This window comes from Pterocles gutturalis, unplaced genomic scaffold, assembly GCF_000699245.1.
Source record: "Pterocles gutturalis isolate BGI_N339 unplaced genomic scaffold, ASM69924v1 scaffold13019, whole genome shotgun sequence".
Taxonomy (NCBI): Eukaryota; Metazoa; Chordata; class Aves; order Pterocliformes; family Pteroclidae; genus Pterocles; species Pterocles gutturalis.
The window spans coordinates 44,049-63,141 of record NW_010135919.1 but is presented as its reverse complement, the minus strand read 5'-3'; the positions used below and the strand labels follow the sequence as shown (position 1 = coordinate 63,141).

Genomic DNA, 19,093 nt, shown 5'->3' with positions numbered 1-19,093 from the left:
TGAGATTCCAGCTACGGTATGGCTGGGTGTGTGATCTTGCTTGTGTTGAAACTAGTGGCAAAATTTCCATCAATGTAATGGGCCTTAATTCTGCGCCATGAATAAATTATGATAAAAGGACTTATTTTTCAGTTATTAAATATGACAGTCTACAATCAATGCAGATCTCACCAGACACAATATTCCCAGCTCTAGAGACCAAGGTTCTGTCATTTATTCTTGGACAGACAGATGAAGACCACGGCTGCCATAAAATAGTTATTATGGTAGTTACAGAAGAACCTCTTGGACTGAGAAGTAAACTGAGATCTTTGACAATTCCCTTTGAAATCAATACACTTTCAATCACACCCTTCAACAGGTTGTCTGCATCTTCCATACCACCTGACTTCCAATGCTGAAACCTCTTTAATGGCAACAGGAGAGGGACCATCCGTACCTCACCTTACAAGTGGGTCATGGCACAGGAAAAAAATCATCTGCTGTTTCACATTACTTGAAATATTTTCCAGTAAGAAGTACTCCTAGAGTTTTTCCAAAGGCAAGAATTCTGCTAAACTTACAAAAGACTAGAACTCAGACGTGTTCTCTACAGACACTGCTAACCTATTTCTCAACAGGTCAGCTCTACACACTGAACTATTTGCGAATTATTAAAAATATAAAAAATATTAAACACACAGACCGTTCATTACATTTACAAGTCTCACAGGGCTGAAATGCAAATTACCCTGTACTACAAATATTTGGGTAACTGAAGACTTGCACAAAATGTTTGGAAAAAAAGAAAAAAAAGAAAAAGCTTTTTTATGGGTTAAGGTAATAATGAGAAAACTGTTCTCCCAAAAAATCTGTATTTTATTGTTGGACTGAAAACAGTTTAATAGAGAAATTATTCATTGACAGAGCAGTATTTTACAGAGAGAATTAAGCTCCATCAAAGTGGGCAATATCATTCCATCTACAAGAGAAGTGCCAAAGGAGACGGCCAAAATTTGCAATGGTGTGATAATACCAGCAGGGATGGATTTGTTGCTATTATGATTAAAGCACATAAACAGAAGAAGATTAGGAAGGGTGAGAGTGAAAAGACAGGAAGAATAGTTTATTGGTTGGAAGAAGGGCAGGGAGAAGCTTATGTTGGAATGCAGTGTCACAGTTACACACCATAAAGCTTTCAGTTGCTTCCATTACATGAATGTCAAGACACAGCTGCCACTTTCCAGGAGAAATTCTTTCCGTTTTCATTTTGGAAGTAGAGGGTGGGATTCTTTTTGCAGTGCAGCACTCCCATGAGATCACCACATTGAATCTGCAGGTACCCTTGTGGTACAAGGACTAGTAAACGTGATCCTTGTAGACGTGATCTGGGGCACCTACCACTTACGATGAACCAGTAATATGCCCTTAGAGAGATGGTTCAACAAAAAGAAAGTATTAAGAATCAGATTTTCTATTGTCTTGAACCAACTGCTTTCCCAGTCATCAATGTACAGCCATACCTACCAATAAATCTCAATGATGATCCATTCAGTTTAAGGACAAGTGGCTGAACAACGTGAGTGAGAACACAGCCTTACAATTATAATCTCATTTTGCTGATGAAAAGGGAAGGCCATGTTTTCCATCAGTGCCTCGAGATCCTTGGACTTCTATTTTTAAGTGCTCCACTTAAGACATTGGGAAGGGGTAGCTTTTGCCACTCACTGCAGTCAGCCCTAGAAAAGGCATCCTTGCTTGGCTAGAAGAGTTAGTAGACAGATAAGGAAAGCTGAGCTGACATTTGATGTTGGAAGCTCAGTCCACTACCATTTTAACCATTTTAAGTGGATTATTTAATGATGCAGTCTGGAGAAAGACGAGCAGAACAAGTCCTGGCCTGTGATATCAGTGAAGAAGAGAAGGATGAGTGAGCAAGGAAGTACACATTGACAAGAAATGGAACACAAAGCCGAACTTTGTACTTTTGTCAAAGGATGAAAAGAAACAAGGAATATTTGAGGTTCGAGATAGAACTTATATCCCAAAGTCTTGTCAGGGTATCAGAAGAAGAGAAAAAGAGAGAGGCAGGAGTGAGGAATTCTTTCAGTCAGCTTGTTTTTCCATCCTTGCATTGACTTTTCCAGAACTGTAAGTATTTTAAATAAAGGAAAAATATAAAATTCCTTCTTTCACAATACTAGAGACTGCTCCTAACCTTAAATAGTATGACACATGGAATATAAGCAGGAATCAGCTAAAAGAGCAAATTTATCATATCTAATTTATCATGCAAATAAAACTGGTCATCGGGTTTTAGTGCAACTGAGAAAAAGAATTTGGAGAATATTTTTCAATTGCTAATGCCAGATAAAAAGTCTGAACTCTGCCAGCTGCCATTAAAGGTCACAATTCAAATTATATTTATTGAGATGTGGGGTTTGTCCTTTCATTTCAGTAAAATACACTCACAGTAGTCATACTGCTGTTTCAAAATAGACGAACATAAATTTAATGTTTTCAAGTACAATTACAACTCAGTGAATTCTAATCCTGATACAGAATTATGCTTCATTTTGGAATCTGAAATGGAGTGGAATGTTCTTACAATTTTCCAGTGACTAGAAATGTTGTAACAAAGTTATTAGAAGCATATTTTCATTAATATTAATTGAACTTTCTTACAGGACTCCAAAGGTAACAAGTTTATTAAATACATTTGTGGTTCCTGGACTTACACTTAAATGTATACGTATCGCTGAATTCCATGTGAAAGGGAAAACTCCAATGATTATTTTCCAAAATGTCACAGTTAAGTAGACTTGTATCGAAATAACATGAATCAAGCATTTCAAATCTTTATACATTGTTATAAATAGAAAAGGAAGTGGACTTCTACTACATTTAATTTTGAAGATAAACTCAGCCATTAGGACAGATGGTGAATCTTAAGAAGAAATCTAGGGCTTGTTCTCTAAACATAGGTCTACAGTCACTCAACACATCCTCAGGTATCTGAAAAGATCCATCATGGCATTGGCAAAAACTCCCCTAAAATCATCAGTAAACGAAGAAATACTAAAAAGACGGGGGGAACAAAAATTCTCCAGTATTTATATGAACTAAATTCAATACTACACTAGAAATGCCTTAAATGCAGTGAATGCGCAGTCTAAGCTCAGAGATGTTACACTGTTCTGTACAAAGTTTGTGTCCTTTTCTGATTCCTCTCACTCCTCCAGTGAACTCTTCAAAGAGGACACATCACTCTCAATACAGAAGCTTATACAGAAGAATACATTTTCCACTCTAGCCTCTAAAGTAAGCATCCCTTGACTTCACTGTAAACCATGGAGAATGAACAAATTTACAATGTGGCAGAGTAGAAAAGATTTTTAATTACAACACTGTCCATTCTAAGTAACCTCTTCTAACCAGAAGATCCAAGCCAAGTCCTTCCTCACTGTTAGAGTAACATACAATGAGAGGCAAGAGCTGATGAAGCAGTTCGACTTCTTCATTAAGGGCCCAGGATTGCCAGAGAAATTACATTTCAATATAGAGCCTCTAGGAACAGATATTGGTTACTCGAGTTATAGCCACACTCAAAGTTTAACTACATTTCCAATGTCTATGTTCAAAAACTCCACAATATCCCTTCACATGCTCCTTTCATGAACAATTCTTTATTGCCCTACTTGACTGCTTTTCCCTTTCATAGAATCATAGAACGGTTTGGAAGGGACCTTAGAGATCACCTAGTTCCAATCCCCCTGCCATGGGCAGGGACACCTCCCACTAACCCAGGTTGCTCAAAGCCTCATCCAGCCTGGCCTTGAACCCTTCCAGGGATGGGGCATCCACAGCTTCTCTGGGCAACCTGTTCCAGTGCCTCACCACCCTCACAGTAAAGAATTTCTTTCTAATATCTAGTCTAAATCTGCCAAGAAGTGCTGATTTTCAGCTCTACTGTCTTCTGTAAAAGCATATTAATTGCAGTAGAAAACCAAAACAAATTCAAGATATGTGCAACATATTTTGATCCTGAATTTTGATCTTTTGGGCCAACTCTCCAAAGAGTTGAGTCTCTGATTTCCAAGTGCTATGCATACATGTCTGCAGACAGAATTTCTGCAGATCTCACCACCCAGCATAGAAAGTTCTTCAGGAAATCTGGCTTTCAAAAGGGTGTTGAGCTCTTTTGAAAACATGTGCTATAAATCCTAATTGTTTTTGAAATTCACTTCTTGTTATATGTTTATGATTCTCTCATTTTTATAGAATCAGTTATTACAATACAAATCCAAATTTTTGAAGATTCAAAATAACAAGATTTTATGAACAAATCTGTAAAAAGCCCTCAGTACTTAATAAATCCTGTTATTCTGCCATTTACCATTCTAGCCATCTCTTTATTTTTAGTCCTTCATTTCCTCTTCATTCTCATGTTTTACTTTGGATTCTTGATGAATGATCACAGATTCTGCTTTTCAGCTTATTTTTCTTGCTTTTCTGTTTGTACATTTGGCTACTTTAATGTCTTTTAACTTCCCATAAAAAATAGTTTTTATAGGTTTACTTGAATTCCAACTAGCATACATCTGAAAAGAAATCAGATGTTTCATCAGCAGTGAAATAAACAAAATATTACTAAAAAAAGTCAACTCTCTTGAAATCAAAATTATTGCTCTTGTGTTTTCTTACTTTGTATCATCACACACCAAAATCTAGGTTTTCATATTGTTTCTATATACACCTGAGCAGTAAACCACATATGCTAAACAAGGTGACAGAAGTTGAAGTTTCAGTGAACATTATGAACAAAATATTATTTTCCTCAGAAAGTCTTTGGAATTAGTCTTTCCCTTTTTCCTCAGGCCTTCTTATCACAGGGTTATGATCTAAAGAAGCTAATCTTAGGGCAATGTTATTACTGACTCTGAATTCTCACTCTTAAAAATGCGATTGATGTTACAAACAGAAACCTGTATTCATATGCTTGGTAATTGTGTTCTGACGAATATACTGCTGCTGATTTAGTCAAACCTGTTTTTTAATTGCACCAGACATCAATTTTAATTAAATTCACATTTGTGTTTTTTATTATCCCTCTTCTGTTTAGCATTCTCATCCGATCTTTGAGATTTCTGGACTGCAGGTATGCAATGCAGTATTCTCCATAAAGTTCCAGGACCGAGCAAGTGATATGCTCGACCCACTCCAAAAAGCGCACAAGGTATGCTGTGCATACACATGGCAGCACTGTTCAGAAATGCATTGTTTCTCTTCATAATACATACAAGGCAGTATGTTATTAACTGAAATATTAATTTTCTAGAAACCAAAACATTAGCTTTAATCCCTACTGTATCTTCTCTTTCCAGTATCTCTATATCTGTTTTTAGGAGAGACACTTAGGAATCAAATGATAAGACAAACTGACAGGGTATACTCTTTGGTCTCTATCTGGTAGATACAAAAAGAGTGGATTTAACAATGAGTTCTGCTTAATTTAACGTACATCCTTTTTTCCACCCTCTTATTCTTAAGACTGTTGTATTGCAATCTTCAAGTTTTTTGTTTTCTAAATTAAGTTTCTGTATTGACACCTTTTGGTCTGATACTGAAATCAGCCAAGCAAATCCACAACTCAACTACCCCATTTCAGGTGTTGACAGTAGATGAACTATAGCTTCTATGTGGCTGACATGAGTTGAGTGTACTAACACAATGTAACAGAAACATGACAAAAAATACTAGTCAGCTGTATAAAACAAAGCAATTCAAGACAAGGTAATTTCATAAAGCTTTCTTTGGACTAGATAATCAGGCATGAGCTTTGGCCAAGTAACCTGACAAGCACCATAAGCCTCATTAAAAGTTTAAGATTTCAGCCACAATGACACAGAAGATCTTGAAAAGGGGCAAAGTCCAATAGGTAATCCCTCCCAACATGAAACTTTGAAAATTGTACGTTTGTAATCCTAAAGTTGTCAAAAAATCCAGAATTTTATCATCTTATGTTGGTAACAGCACAGGAAAGACATGGACCTGTTTGAGTGAGTCCAGAGAGCAAGCTGGTCTAGTGGGAGGTGTCCCTGCCCATGGCAGGGGGGTTGGAATTCGATGATCTGTAAGGACTCTTCCAACCCAAACCATTCTATGATCCTATGAACTTGACTCTCACATTTCACTGTTTCTTGCTTGCTACTTCTAGAGTTACAAGCAAGAACAAGTCTGGATTGCAGACAGGACAGATACCCTCTGCAAATGCCTTTTACCTTTTTCTTTCTCTCTCTCTCTTTTTAGGGGGAAAAAAATTTCAAAGCAAAAATCCTGCTATCTCATTTTATAGGAAATTGGATTATTAACTAGCAGGCAGTTATACACTGTTGATCACAACATATTTGGTCAACTTAAGATTCAGAAGTTGGCACCATGTGTAAGAGACTACACAATGTATGAATAAAAGCCAATTTCTCTGCTTAAGACAAGAAAGCAGAAAACAGAAAACCAGACAGACACAAAGCAGTAAAGGTCAGGTAACTTCATAGCATGACTGAAGGCTATTGTTAAGTTGTTGATCCTGACAGGTTTAGTTATCTGCCAATAATCTGTACTTCATGACACTTCGGTTTTGAAGATGATTTTTTGCGACAAAAATTCTATTCTTGATGTGGAGAAAGATGCATGCTTCTCCCTGGTGAATGCCAAAGACAAAAAATTTGACTCCTTGTTCAATTTGCCCTCAGGCATTTTTACATATGAAGATGTATCACCTTCAACAGTTTATTTCTCATGACATTTTAACTTTCCTAAATTTGTATCCTTGAGATATTTCTTTTGAGACAGTTCTTTTGTCTTCTAAATTACAAGGTGGGTTGCTTGCCTGTGAAAGGAAGAGTAATGTCAGGCTTACGCAGCACATGGTGGTCTGGACAGTGCCTCTTCCTATTCACAGAGGCAGCGTTCAGTGAGGGTCATACAAAAAAATCCCATCTGCCTGTTGATTGCTGCATTTTCTTACAGTTTACATTTTTTAAACTTTTTTTTTGGCGGGGAGAGGTAGAAAACAATACGACTGGGACTGTCAGGATTAGAGAGTCTGTCATCAAGCCAGTGAAAATAATGGTTGCTCATGTCTCTTGGGTGAGCCGACACTCTCAACCCCCACAGTTATCAGTCTTTCACCGACAGCGTTCAGAAGTTTTCTTGAGCTCTTAAATTCAGGCTGGTGGCCTTTTATTAGTGTCTCAGTCAAAAGTCAGTATGTCCCTAACAAATCTTTGTTTGCCATGAACTCACCCTCTGTGGCTCTTTGCTTTGCAGCCTCCCACCCCAAAGAGAGAAGGTTTTATGTTTTAGTTTTCATATGAAGGTTGTTTTCATTTTTTCCTTTTCTTAAAAAAAAAAATCTCTCCACATATCTTTGTAGAAACTTCCTTGATGCTTCAAAGATACAGTATCTTATTTATTTTATTTGGTCAGGTTTAATAAAACATCTGCACTACTTCTCACTTTTTCCAAAGAAGAGAGCTGCATAATGTTTGCATATGCACCAAGTTCATATTGCTTGCTTTCCTGGCTACTCCACCAGATTTACTGATATTGCCTGAGGTGTCATTGAGAGAACATACCCGTCAGAACATTGTCATCTGTTGCAAGGTGGATTATGCAGCCTCTGCAATGTGTATATCATCAACTAAAGCAAATTTTAGTCTAATTGCTGGCTCAGACCACCTGTGCTTCCTCATATATGCTCTCAAAGGCTTGCTATTTATCTAGAACTGATAGAGAAAAGTGTCAAAAAATATATTATAGAAATAGTCCAGTGACCAACTTCAGAGGTCCATAAAGTTAAATTAGCACACATGTTGCACTGAAGGCAGTTAAAGTTAGACTCATGATTAAATCTGTGCAAAACTGTGTTAGATTCCTTTATTTCCTCCCTCAGCACTTGAAGGGGAATGAAGGTGGGTGTGTATGAGCCCAATGCTGTTTGCTTATTTTTTTAATATGTGGATCATTTATCTGGAATGGATTGGCTGAAGAAGAAAAATACATCAGACTCAGTTTAGTTTTTATATTATGGTGTAGAAATTCGCAGGTCTCTTCACAAGATATGTATTTATTCGAAATGCGTACCAATTCCCTTCTGAGGTCTGCTAAGTATAGCCATCTATTTTTTTTCCTGCATAAAAATTTTGCAAATGTTGTCATTGGGTTTATGCTACCCTAAATCTTTTACCCATTTTAATTTTTATGGGTTGTTTTTTTTTTTTTGCACTTTATCATTTAAACCTGCAAGTAATGTGAAATTAATACAAAAATAGTGTTTCTCCATTCTGTTTCTCCAGATCATGATTCCTACTGCTAGACGTAACCACATACCCATATTCCACTCATCACTGCAATCCATTAAGGAACTAAGAGCAAACAGTTCTCAGGATGCACTGAGGACATTTATTCATACTTGGACCGTGCTGTTGGTTACACCACACCCTGGCACACAGGTCTACAAAGCATAATCCTCTATGTGAGAAGATGCCATCTCTCTTCAGAAATCTTCTGGCTATTTTTCTATTTTATGCAGTCTTACTGTACTCTTCAAAAGATCTGAGAGAAGCTTACTTTAAACTTTATCATCATCATCAGTGAAATAATCAAAAGTGACAACAGCTATGTAAAATGACTTTGTTAAAAGTACTGTGACACGATTTAGGTAACCAACATTTGAATTAGATGCTATTATGTTAAATAAAACTTTCAAAAATGGAAAGAAAATTTACATTCCTATTTATCTTTCATTTTCTTTCTACTTCCAAAACTCACTGTAACTTCTAAGGAGTCAGAACCTGATAAATTCGTGTCCTTTCAGAAGATGTTCTCTGTAACGATGACACCACCAGTCCTGCATTACATATACAGGTTCTAATACCAGCAAAACAGAAACTGAACAAGTGTCATTGCCTTCATACAGTCTTTCCCTCATCCATTCATGCTGCTGAAAAGATTCCTGTATTATCTCAAAGGTCAGACATGCTTAGCAGTTTCTGTACAATTGAAAAATCTCCCTCTTTTAATCTTCTTGTCCCCGTGGATTCCAGTAATTCTATAATGAAGAATTTTGTTTTCTTGTAGAAATACCCATATTTAAAAGCATGGTGACTTTTATCTTTCTTAACATTATGAAAATGCTTCCCAAATTCATAATCAAGCTTTCAACATGACTGAGACAAAATTATTAATGGAAAGGGTCACTGCATTGAATTCTGTACAATAAATCACTTAGCAGAGGAATTCTGACATATTTCTCTCTTTTATGGCCCAATTCTACTTTCACTAAAGTTAGGGGGAGCTTTCCAAGTACTTCAACAGAAAGGAACTGTTAACCAGAGACAAAAGAACCAACTTGATTCCAGGCAGAAGGCAGCAGTGAGTAATGTTTGTCCCAGTGAGATTTTAAGCCATTACAGAACAACTGACTTACTTCCTCCCTCCTCCTAAATAACTACTCCCATCACACAAAAAGACGTGAAAACAACTCATTTAGCAGGTAGGCTCTTTTTTGCTACATCAGAAAAAGACATTTGATTTAGAATCGGAATGTTTTACAGGACTTATTCAGGAATAGTTAATTTGCTTTAAACGTCACATTCTGTCTTACTACAAAAAATAGTACTTATGGATAGATGTTCACATAATTGTTAAGAGAGATTTCTTTCTTCTATAAGTGAATAATCATTTATTGCATTGTATGTTGCATACAAAGATACACTGCAATGCAAACTATCTATTGCCATTTTTCACTGTTTTAGTAAAGCTTCTTTTAAAACAAACTGCTTCTATATATACAGGTAATTTCTCACACATGCTGAAAAAGAAACCTCCCTGGTCAAGAGATGGCAAAGAAAACAGCGTTTCTGAAATTTCATATCCCAATCAATGCCTTTGTCGGAAGGGCCACATGCAGAGACGTCTTCTCCCACTAAGATGTGTAGCAAAGGGCTGAAGGTAATCAGGAAGAAGCAGATTTCCAGACAACAGGAAAAAAAAGAAGCTAACAGAGCTGTGACATCCATCCTTCTGTTGTGCACCTGTAGGCCATCCATGTCTCCAAGCACGCTGCTCACAACAGATGGAATGTGGCCTTTTGGTTCAAGTACGAAACCACAAAATGAGGATGACACAGGTCACGCTAAAGGTGTGATTTAGGGAAACACCAACCGTAATAAAGGACCCCATTAGTAACAATGCAACAACAGAAGCTTTGGAATGACAGAAGACTAATCTATTATCAGCTAAATTTAAAAAAGAATGATAAAATATATTTCTGTTTTCTTCTAACATCAGATGTAACAACAGCAATGCTTTAGAGATGAAATCTCTTTTGCTTTTTTAACTGAATATTTCGGAAAAAAAAAAAAGGAAGAAAAAAATAAAGCTACTATGCACATATAGGAGCATCATCTAAAATAACTGTATTCAAAAAGCTCCAGCAAAATGCTTCCCATTGAGGTAACTCAATCCCCGTGACCACTAATAATACTAATAATGGGTGAGAGAAACATTTATATATGGATTAGAAACTGCCAAAACAGACAGAAAACCAACAGCAGGGATATACAGCCAACTTCAGAAGTTCAAAAGGTTAATAAAAAATGCCTGTTATCTCCTGTTAGGCATGTTTAATTTATTTATAAAAGGGAATAGCAGCAACATTTTATATTTTTATACATTTTTATACATCATAAAATAATTTAGAATAGTCAGCAATGAAGAAATGTTTGCTTAACTTGAAAGAAGAAGAAAACTTGGTTAGTGAACAGCCTCCTGATGGGTGACAGTCAGTACTGATTTGTTGTAACAAAACCCTAAGCTACACACATCACCAGATCCTGAACAAGCTGCAGCTTCTCCAGTGAAAGACCTCAACGCAATTTGTATACAGACAAACGAAAGAAACCATGAAAATATGGTTATGTTACTGTATAAATCTGTGGAATCGTTAAATGTCAACTATATTGTTTTGTTACTCTCATCAGATTTCTCAAAAGAAAGTACAGAGCAACAGATTTCTGTTTGGAAGAGAACACAGTGAAGGGAAGATAAGGCAGATGCACACGAACATGTGCACACAAATGATGTGACAGGGTTTCCGAGGTATGAACTTGTTTTATACACAAGGTATTCTGACTTACCTTTTGTTAGCTATTATTTATAAAATCAACCAAGTTCTAGCAATTTTCTTTGGCACCACCGGGACATAGTAGCAATGAATGGTTTTGAATTTTATATTACATAAATTTTATTTGCTTAAACTGATACATACTCAGAGGTTTTAACCTCTTCCTCCTCAACGAGCTTTACAGAAAGAGCAATGCTCACATTCTATGATGGTTTCACTCATTAATAAGTGTTATTTTATTACCACAAAGGTGCTGGCATTTCAAAACCATCATTGCAAATGAAAGACTAATGCAGTAACAGATTGAATTTCATTAGCAAGGAAGTATGTCAATCTTTTGATTAAATTAATGATCAAACAGACTGTTTTAGGGAAGACTCAATAGTGCTGCCAGCAAAGCACAAGGAAATACTCCAAGTAAGGATTTGTATTTTAGATGAGAATGCCTGGATGATGTAGCATATTCATGAGTTAGGCTCAAGCACCAACAACTGAGAAAATAATTTTGTCACTCAGCTTCATTTTTCAGTTTTGCTGTCTGAACGAAGAGCAAAGAAGATTATGAGGTTAAGACCACGTATCAAGCAAGCTGTACATTATGGCATTTTTCCACCTCTACACAGCAAGGCTGATTAACGTTTCAGTTTGTGTTAAGGGGTCTCCTGAAGAAACGGTTAACCCAAGCCTCCCTGAGAGTCAATAGGAAAACAGGCATGGGGTCCAAAACTGAACTCATCCTGGGGTAAACTGGCAATTCTTGTTTCATTTCTCTTTTAATGATATAAAAAAGCATTATTTCACAGAAGTTTAAGGAAAAAAACACAACACAGTACCCCATCAACCTGCAGAGCACAAGGGCTCAAGAAGTTAGCAGCACTCAAAACTGACAGCCAAAGAGCAACCAAGGAGAGAGGAGATAACACTTTCTCCTTTTCATGCATTCCAGCTTAAGTTCATCAGGTTCCCTCATCTTAGTATGAGAGAGGAACAATCTAGCCTCTATCTGGTTAGATTACAAAAGGGCTTTAAATTGGGTTAAGAAAATCCAAATCTGCTAAACATACGCTCCAAATATAAACATTTACCAAATTATTTGAACAATAAGTAAAATATATTAACCCTAGCTCAGAAAAAAACAAATCGTAGGCAATCAAAGGCTCTTAAAGCAAGACCAAAACCAAAACTCATGTAATAAAAGAATATCACATAAGAACTACACAAAAATAAAATCAAATGATCTAGCTACTAAAATACACATATGTGCTCAAAATCTTGTGGGAATCAAATATTCCAGTAAAAATAAAGGGAGAGATGGAAACACAAGTTTCTTATTATCACACTTCATATGTTATAAAAGCCAACAGTTAACTTATTTTTGGCAAAGTGTCAAAGGTTGCACAACACTCTGGCTTACACAAATATTTTCTACTGTTAAATGCATCTTAAATATAGTTTGTAATGTATTAACTTCATGCTCTCTGTGCATCGTGCAGTCTAAGAATGTCCCAAAGATACCTACATTTCAAAACACTGATGAATAGCATGCTGCCAGTATCCAGTGAGCCAGGTGTAAAAAAATTTGTCAAAAATTCATAGTCTAATTGAAACCAGATAAAATAATTTGTGTAATAAAGACTGTACAGATGTTGACCAAAGAGAAGTTGATTTTTTTTGACAAATTACTGCATATGATATTTTCTAGAATGCTCCCTCTTGAAAAGATAACACAGTAATAAAAGTTCTCTCAAAAAACATGCTCTTGTTTATAACCACAAAGTGAAATATGCCTGTGGAAATACATCAGGTTAACCTCATATTTTACATTTTTAGTTGCTGCTTCCTTTAAACAAACAAACAAAAAAAGGTTAGATGTGCAGTGGAAATGGCTATGAAGAAGTGGCAGAACCTGCTCATGCATATTTTAAACACAGACTTTACACTAACACTGCACTTCCTTCCACTGAAGATTTTGTAATGTGAAGGAAGAGGCAATGATTTAGCAAGAGTGGAGGTTTAAGAATAAAAATTCAGTATTCTTCATTCATCACCCGCTCGCAGAGTGAGTTATTACTAAGAACTAGCAGTTTGCCATTTCTAGAGTTGCAAGGACACGGTCCTGCCTCAACCTTCTTATTGGTTCAGTGACAAAGAAAAATGTTCAGATACATAAGAACATGCAGTAACACCTTCCATTCTCATTAAATTACAGAAACCAAGACTGAGTTGCAGAAGCAATGATATACGCATATGTATTGTATATTAAAAACAATGTCTTTCGTAGTAGTACTCATCACAATTTATATTACTCTTATTTTCCATACATATCCTCATGTATAGCCAGGATTCTGCTTGCCTTGAGATAAGAAGCTGCTACTAAAATCATAACCAGCCTTAATTTTTTGTGTAATAACATAACAACCAAATATCTAGTTATCTGTTTATAAAGTCCTAAAGATATTCATCACCGTTATTAATAATTTCTATTACAAGGGCATTTAAAGGTCCAAATTCAGAGTAAGAACTTTATTTTACATCAAATTTCTTTATTATATTAGGATTAGTCATTAAAGTTTTTATTTCACTTTAATGAGAACTAGGATTGAAAGTTTGTGTAGAGCAGAATATAGCTTCCACAGGAAAGACATGACATTACCCATAGGCTAAGCATGTCCATTGCTTTGCAAATAATGTAACTCCCATTCTATAAGGTTAACGTACCTGAAGTTCTGACGCTCGCTTCATCATTTCCAGTGTGATGTAGCAACCAATAGAATGAGCAATCAGTACCAGCTTTATATCTTTCGATACATTCTTTTTGATGAAGTTCAGCTTATGCTCTACTTGCCCGTTAAGTCCAAAAACATCCTCTAGCTCCTTAATGTCTGTGTCTGAAACACAGAAGAACAAAAGTCCTTTGTTTTAACAATAGAAGTGTCAAGTACCTCATCATTTTTTCACTTCTTTGGAAAACTCTGAAATAAATAAACTTATTAATTAAAGAATAAAAACTAAAAATTTACTTTTAAGTTACCACCATTGGTAAATATAGACTGATGAACCACATGCACAGGATGTGAAGACTTATGTGTAGCTGGGGAACCAGTGAAGGATATGGAAACATGTGGAGCTCCATGGCACATCATCTAGCATTGTGTTCCTCTTCATTCAGAACAAGACCAAACTCAAGATATTGGATCAGCTTAAATCAATCCAACTTTACACTGAGAGATCAGGACCTACAACAGCAACACTGCCCAGGAACAAGAGTCCCTTCACTCAAGACAAACTACCATATATGTTATCATGCACCAAGAACCTTCAGATATCTCCCATCTTAAAACAAAGATGCACAAAGAAGTCCCATGGAATGAAGAAGAATATGAAATGCATATGTGTCAACACAGAGAACTAGCACTCAGATAAACTACCCCTATTTAGGCAGGTTCTCATCACGGTCAATCCAGCTACAAAGAGGAAGATCACGTTAGAGTTTCATGGTTCTAGGTTACTGTGCAATGTCATTCATATTTTGCCAGGGACCTCCTAGAAGAGCTTAGGCAATCACTTACAATGAGCACTTCACTATTTGCTTCCTGGCCAGTCAACAAGATAAGGATGAACTGGTGCCTGTAACAATATGCAGCAATTTGAGCATCCTTAACTCTTGCTCACGAGGTGGGTGACATGGCTCTCAGGTTCCACAATCTAAGGGGGTTCACGGCTCTTTCATCTTCTAGAATAGCGCTCTACCCACTGAACTAAAAGCTATGCTAAGGATACACCACTCCAATTTAAGCTGGACTACTCAATGCAAAAGATGGTAAGACGAAATACTGAAAAAAAAGAATGAATGAAAGGAGGCAGAACGTATGAAGGTACGTATGCCTAGAGCTTATCTGAAGAGATGTACTATTTAATCTCTTAAATCCATGCTGTTATCTCAGTGCTCAGTTTCATACTCCAGTTTAAACCCCTGATCTTTCACACTTCTTACACATTGACTTGCAATGCAACTTTAGTCTGAAAGAAGCTAAATCTCCTGGCTGCAAGGTTCAGACACATGATGGGGACCAGCTCATTACTGAGCCATGGTCCTACAGACAGTAGATAGATTCCTGTCAAAAGCCACCCTCTCTAACAATTCAGGAGCAGCTAACGGACGTAGCACACACACAGCCCTAACCAGCCCACCACGAATTAGGTGTTTAACTTCCCTCTTGGTTTCTTTTGATGTCCTTTGCATCAGTTCCCTATATGAAGAAATAAATGTGGAAGAAAGTATCCATCAGGCAGAGACACTGTAAAGACACATACATTAAAGAGACCAAAGGGCACTCAAAAACTACAGTAAGAGAAAGTTAGCTAGTAGCATAGACCCATTTCAGATATAGCTGGTTTTGCGCCTGCCTGGAGAAAGCGATAACAGAAGCCTTTCTGCCTCTGTCTGTGAACATGGCCCATCAAATTGTGTAGGTTGACTGGTTTTTTAGTATGTGGTAAATTTGATGGCAATTGGTCAGTAACCTCAAATGCTAAAAAGTAATGCTACTGTAGTGAAGTAGTTACTGGGGGTCTGACACTGATAGTTTTAATTTGGTAGCCTACGTGGGATGGCACTATGTTGCCTTTTTGATCATCTGTATGAAACATAACATTCTGAAGCAAAAAAATTGCTGAAGAATGTGTTCTGATGCCTTTTTTTCTGAGCTTTAACTATTGTTGCAGAGGTGACAACACAGAAGTTCTTCAGTTAGACTAATATTTCTACTAAAACTCCTGATAATCATATCCTAGCGTAATTCACAGTAGCTTACTCTAAATGAAAAGCACACTCTAGGAATCCAAAATTAGATGGGAAGTAATATTTTGCCTATTAGCCTCTCTACAAGTAATGGAAAACAAAGAGCTCGTTCTCTTTTCTAAAACCCTAAATAAAAGCCTAAGGCCAAAACTTTTCTTTTTTTTTTAATATCAGTTTCTATTTTTAGCACAAACTGTCTTTCCTACTTTTTATTTATTTACACAGCAGCTTAACCTCATGCAGGAGTGGGCTGTCAACATGGCAAGTCTAATTAAGGGTATATATATATAACACATGTAAAGCACAGAATACTAGAAGTATGATGGCCCACTGGATACAGCAACAAGCGAAAGCGTGTGTTGGGATGAGCAGGTCAATCTTCCCCTGTAAACATTTGCTATCATTTCTAGATTGTTTTTCTCAGGCACTGATATCTCCAGTGATTTATCAGCACATCTTTCAATGCTTGACATTCCATTCATACCTTTAATTCTTGAAAATAAGTGAGTTTACAAAAATTTCAATTTACTTTCAGATTAAAGCAAGAAAAAAAGGAGGAATATAAATGTTTTAGAGAACCTCTCATGGTTCACAAGACCCCAGAAACAAAACATTAAATTCTGTTTGCATTGTCCATACAATGCCATGATTTTGAAGCCAATCTTATACTTCCATTATCCATCTAGATGACAGAAAATCAGACTTGCCCAGGTTAACTACTGCTTCTCACTACATGAATTCAATATCTGCTACAAGAGATGCTGAACATTGCTGCAATGCAATCATTAAACAATACAGCAAATATAGCCTAGCCCAGTCCCAGCATTTTTCAAGTTATGGTCGATAACTATGTTAGACAAATACAGTTAATTAGTGATTTCAGTTACTTAAGACATTAGATATCTAATTCAATATTTAGCTACCTAAATAGCAGTGTAAAGATTCAGGGCAACATTTATAGCTATTACTGACTTCAGCAGAGATGTGCCTATTCAGAACCAGTTTTGTTGCCAAAGCAAGAACCTGAGGAAGGATATGCACCATAGATGTGGGGATTAAGAGTAGAGTGAAAATAAGGGCTTTTTCCTCCTCGCATTTGCCCAGACTTCAGTTTAGGACTTGAGCATAATCAACTCAAGCCTGTGCACTAGTGTTTCCTTCAGGGAGCAGGGGAGAGCAGAGCTTGCAGAAGTGATTTTTAATCAGATGGGTGAGTTATGATTGATGATGATCACACAGACCCATTGTACTGCACTGGGCCAAAGCATCCTTGCACAGCCCTGCTCAGCACCACCCAGAGCAAGGATGCTCAGATTCCCACATCTACTGGCCTATGTTACAAACACACACCATCTCTCTTGGACTTAAAGTGAGTCCTGACAGCCAGTGCTGACCCCAGAGAATTGCTTCAGCTGTTTAATACAACTTTTCCTTTTCTTCTGAAATACTGGTTTGTTGCCAAACCAAATCACCTTGGCACTCCTCCTAGAGAAGCCGCACTGGAGGACGAGTGTGCAGGGTGGGGTCTGGCAATCCACACGCAAAACTGTCACCACAAACTGACCCTGTACCCCTGTCAGGTGAAACTCCAATGTCAAGTAACCCTATATTGAAATATGCATCCTATTTAACTTCTGGACAAATATAAGATTGCCCCTGCCTCGTGTCAGTTCATGTTTCCCTAATACAAACGCTACACTCCTAATAGTCCAAAATATGTGAGAGCTGGGTTGCGTCACAGGTTTGGAAGAGTTATTTATTTATTTTACAGAATAAAATCATCCAGGGATTATCCAAAATCAACATGAATTTCTTGGGTGGAGAAGCTTAAATGGGTTCTTCATACAAGCAAACAGACTTGCACAAATACACTGGCAGTCAGCTCACCGATGGCTCTACATCAGAGAAGGGACCAGAGTTACTTCACCTCAGGTGTGGAACAAATGGCACGGGCGAAGGAGAGCTCATTTAAACAGTTTTCAGATAGTAGAAACTATATGACTTGCACCTTATGCTGCAAACACCCCACTTGGGCCAAGGCATGTGATTTTAAGACTTCATTTAGCTGAAATGTGTTAAATGAAATACTGTATTTCTTTATTTTTCTTGGCAAAGCATTAATCTTCCGACGTGCTTTCCGAAAAACAAATGCGCAATCACTTTAATGAATCTCTTTCTCTGACCTCTGCTAAACCCAGTCAGAAAACAATGACAGATTAAAATAAAGTGTTTGCTCTAAGATTAGTTGACAAATTAATCTTGCTAGGAAAGAGGACTTTGGTTTTTCAGGGAAATAACAGAGGATTGTGTTTGTTTGTTTTTCTGCTGTGTATGCAAGGGAAATTCTTAGGTAGGAAAAAAAGCATATCAGTTATATGAGCAGACTTTAGACTAGAGATTAATAAAACTTAGCCTTTCACTAAAAAGTCTCCAAAAACCATAGACTCATATAGATTAAAAAAGATACTGGAGGCCTGATTTTCCAATGTTATCCTCAGATTTGTGGATATAATTTCTGTATACCTTTGTACTTCCCTAATGTCACAAGGGAACGCTTGTGCATCCAAACCCCCAGCTACCCTGGTCTCAACAGGTGACTGAACTTGTGAGCTCAGGACATACAGACACTTGTCCACTTGTTATGGAGTGACCTTACAGTGTGTCCCAGGATCTGCTCATACACAAGGCCTCAAAATTACTCGTGAACAAGCAAGGAACTGTGTGAAAAGGTGACCAATTATACACTGTGAAGGAAAGGGAGGTAAAATCCCTGCCCTCCCTGCACTGTATCTTCTTCTTCTTCCCTGGGCCATTGACTCCAGGAGGTAGTACTAGGGTATCTAAGGACAAACTCTAATGAACCTAGCATATGAACTCAACTGTGTGAAAAGGTGACCAATTATACACCATGAAGGAAAGGGAGGTAAAATCACTGCCCTCCCTGCACTGTATCTTCTTTTTCTTCCCTGGGCCATTGACTCGAGAAGATAGTACCAGTGTACCTAAGGACAAACTCTAATGAACCTACATATGAACTGTCATGGTCAAGAATTTTCAGAACCAGGCCTTTTACAGGATAGCATTAGCAGCAGGTCGAAGGAGGTGATTCTCCCCCTCTACTCTGC

At 37.2% G+C, this 19,093-nt stretch overlaps 1 protein-coding gene across 3 annotated transcripts in view; it reads right to left on the bottom strand.

Moving 5' to 3' along the window:
- Positions 1-19,093, bottom strand: part of LOC104468083 (chromosome unknown open reading frame, human C2orf43) — a 107,746-nt gene that overhangs the window by 50,900 nt on the left and 37,753 nt on the right. For 2 of the 3 annotated variants that reach the window (XM_010082094.1, XM_010082096.1), the window contains one exon: positions 13,886-14,055. In XM_010082094.1, the coding sequence (XP_010080396.1) occupies positions 13,886-14,055 (170 nt within the window). The remainder of the gene's footprint in view (positions 1-13,885; positions 14,056-19,093) is intronic. The other variant, XM_010082095.1, reaches the window with a different exon arrangement.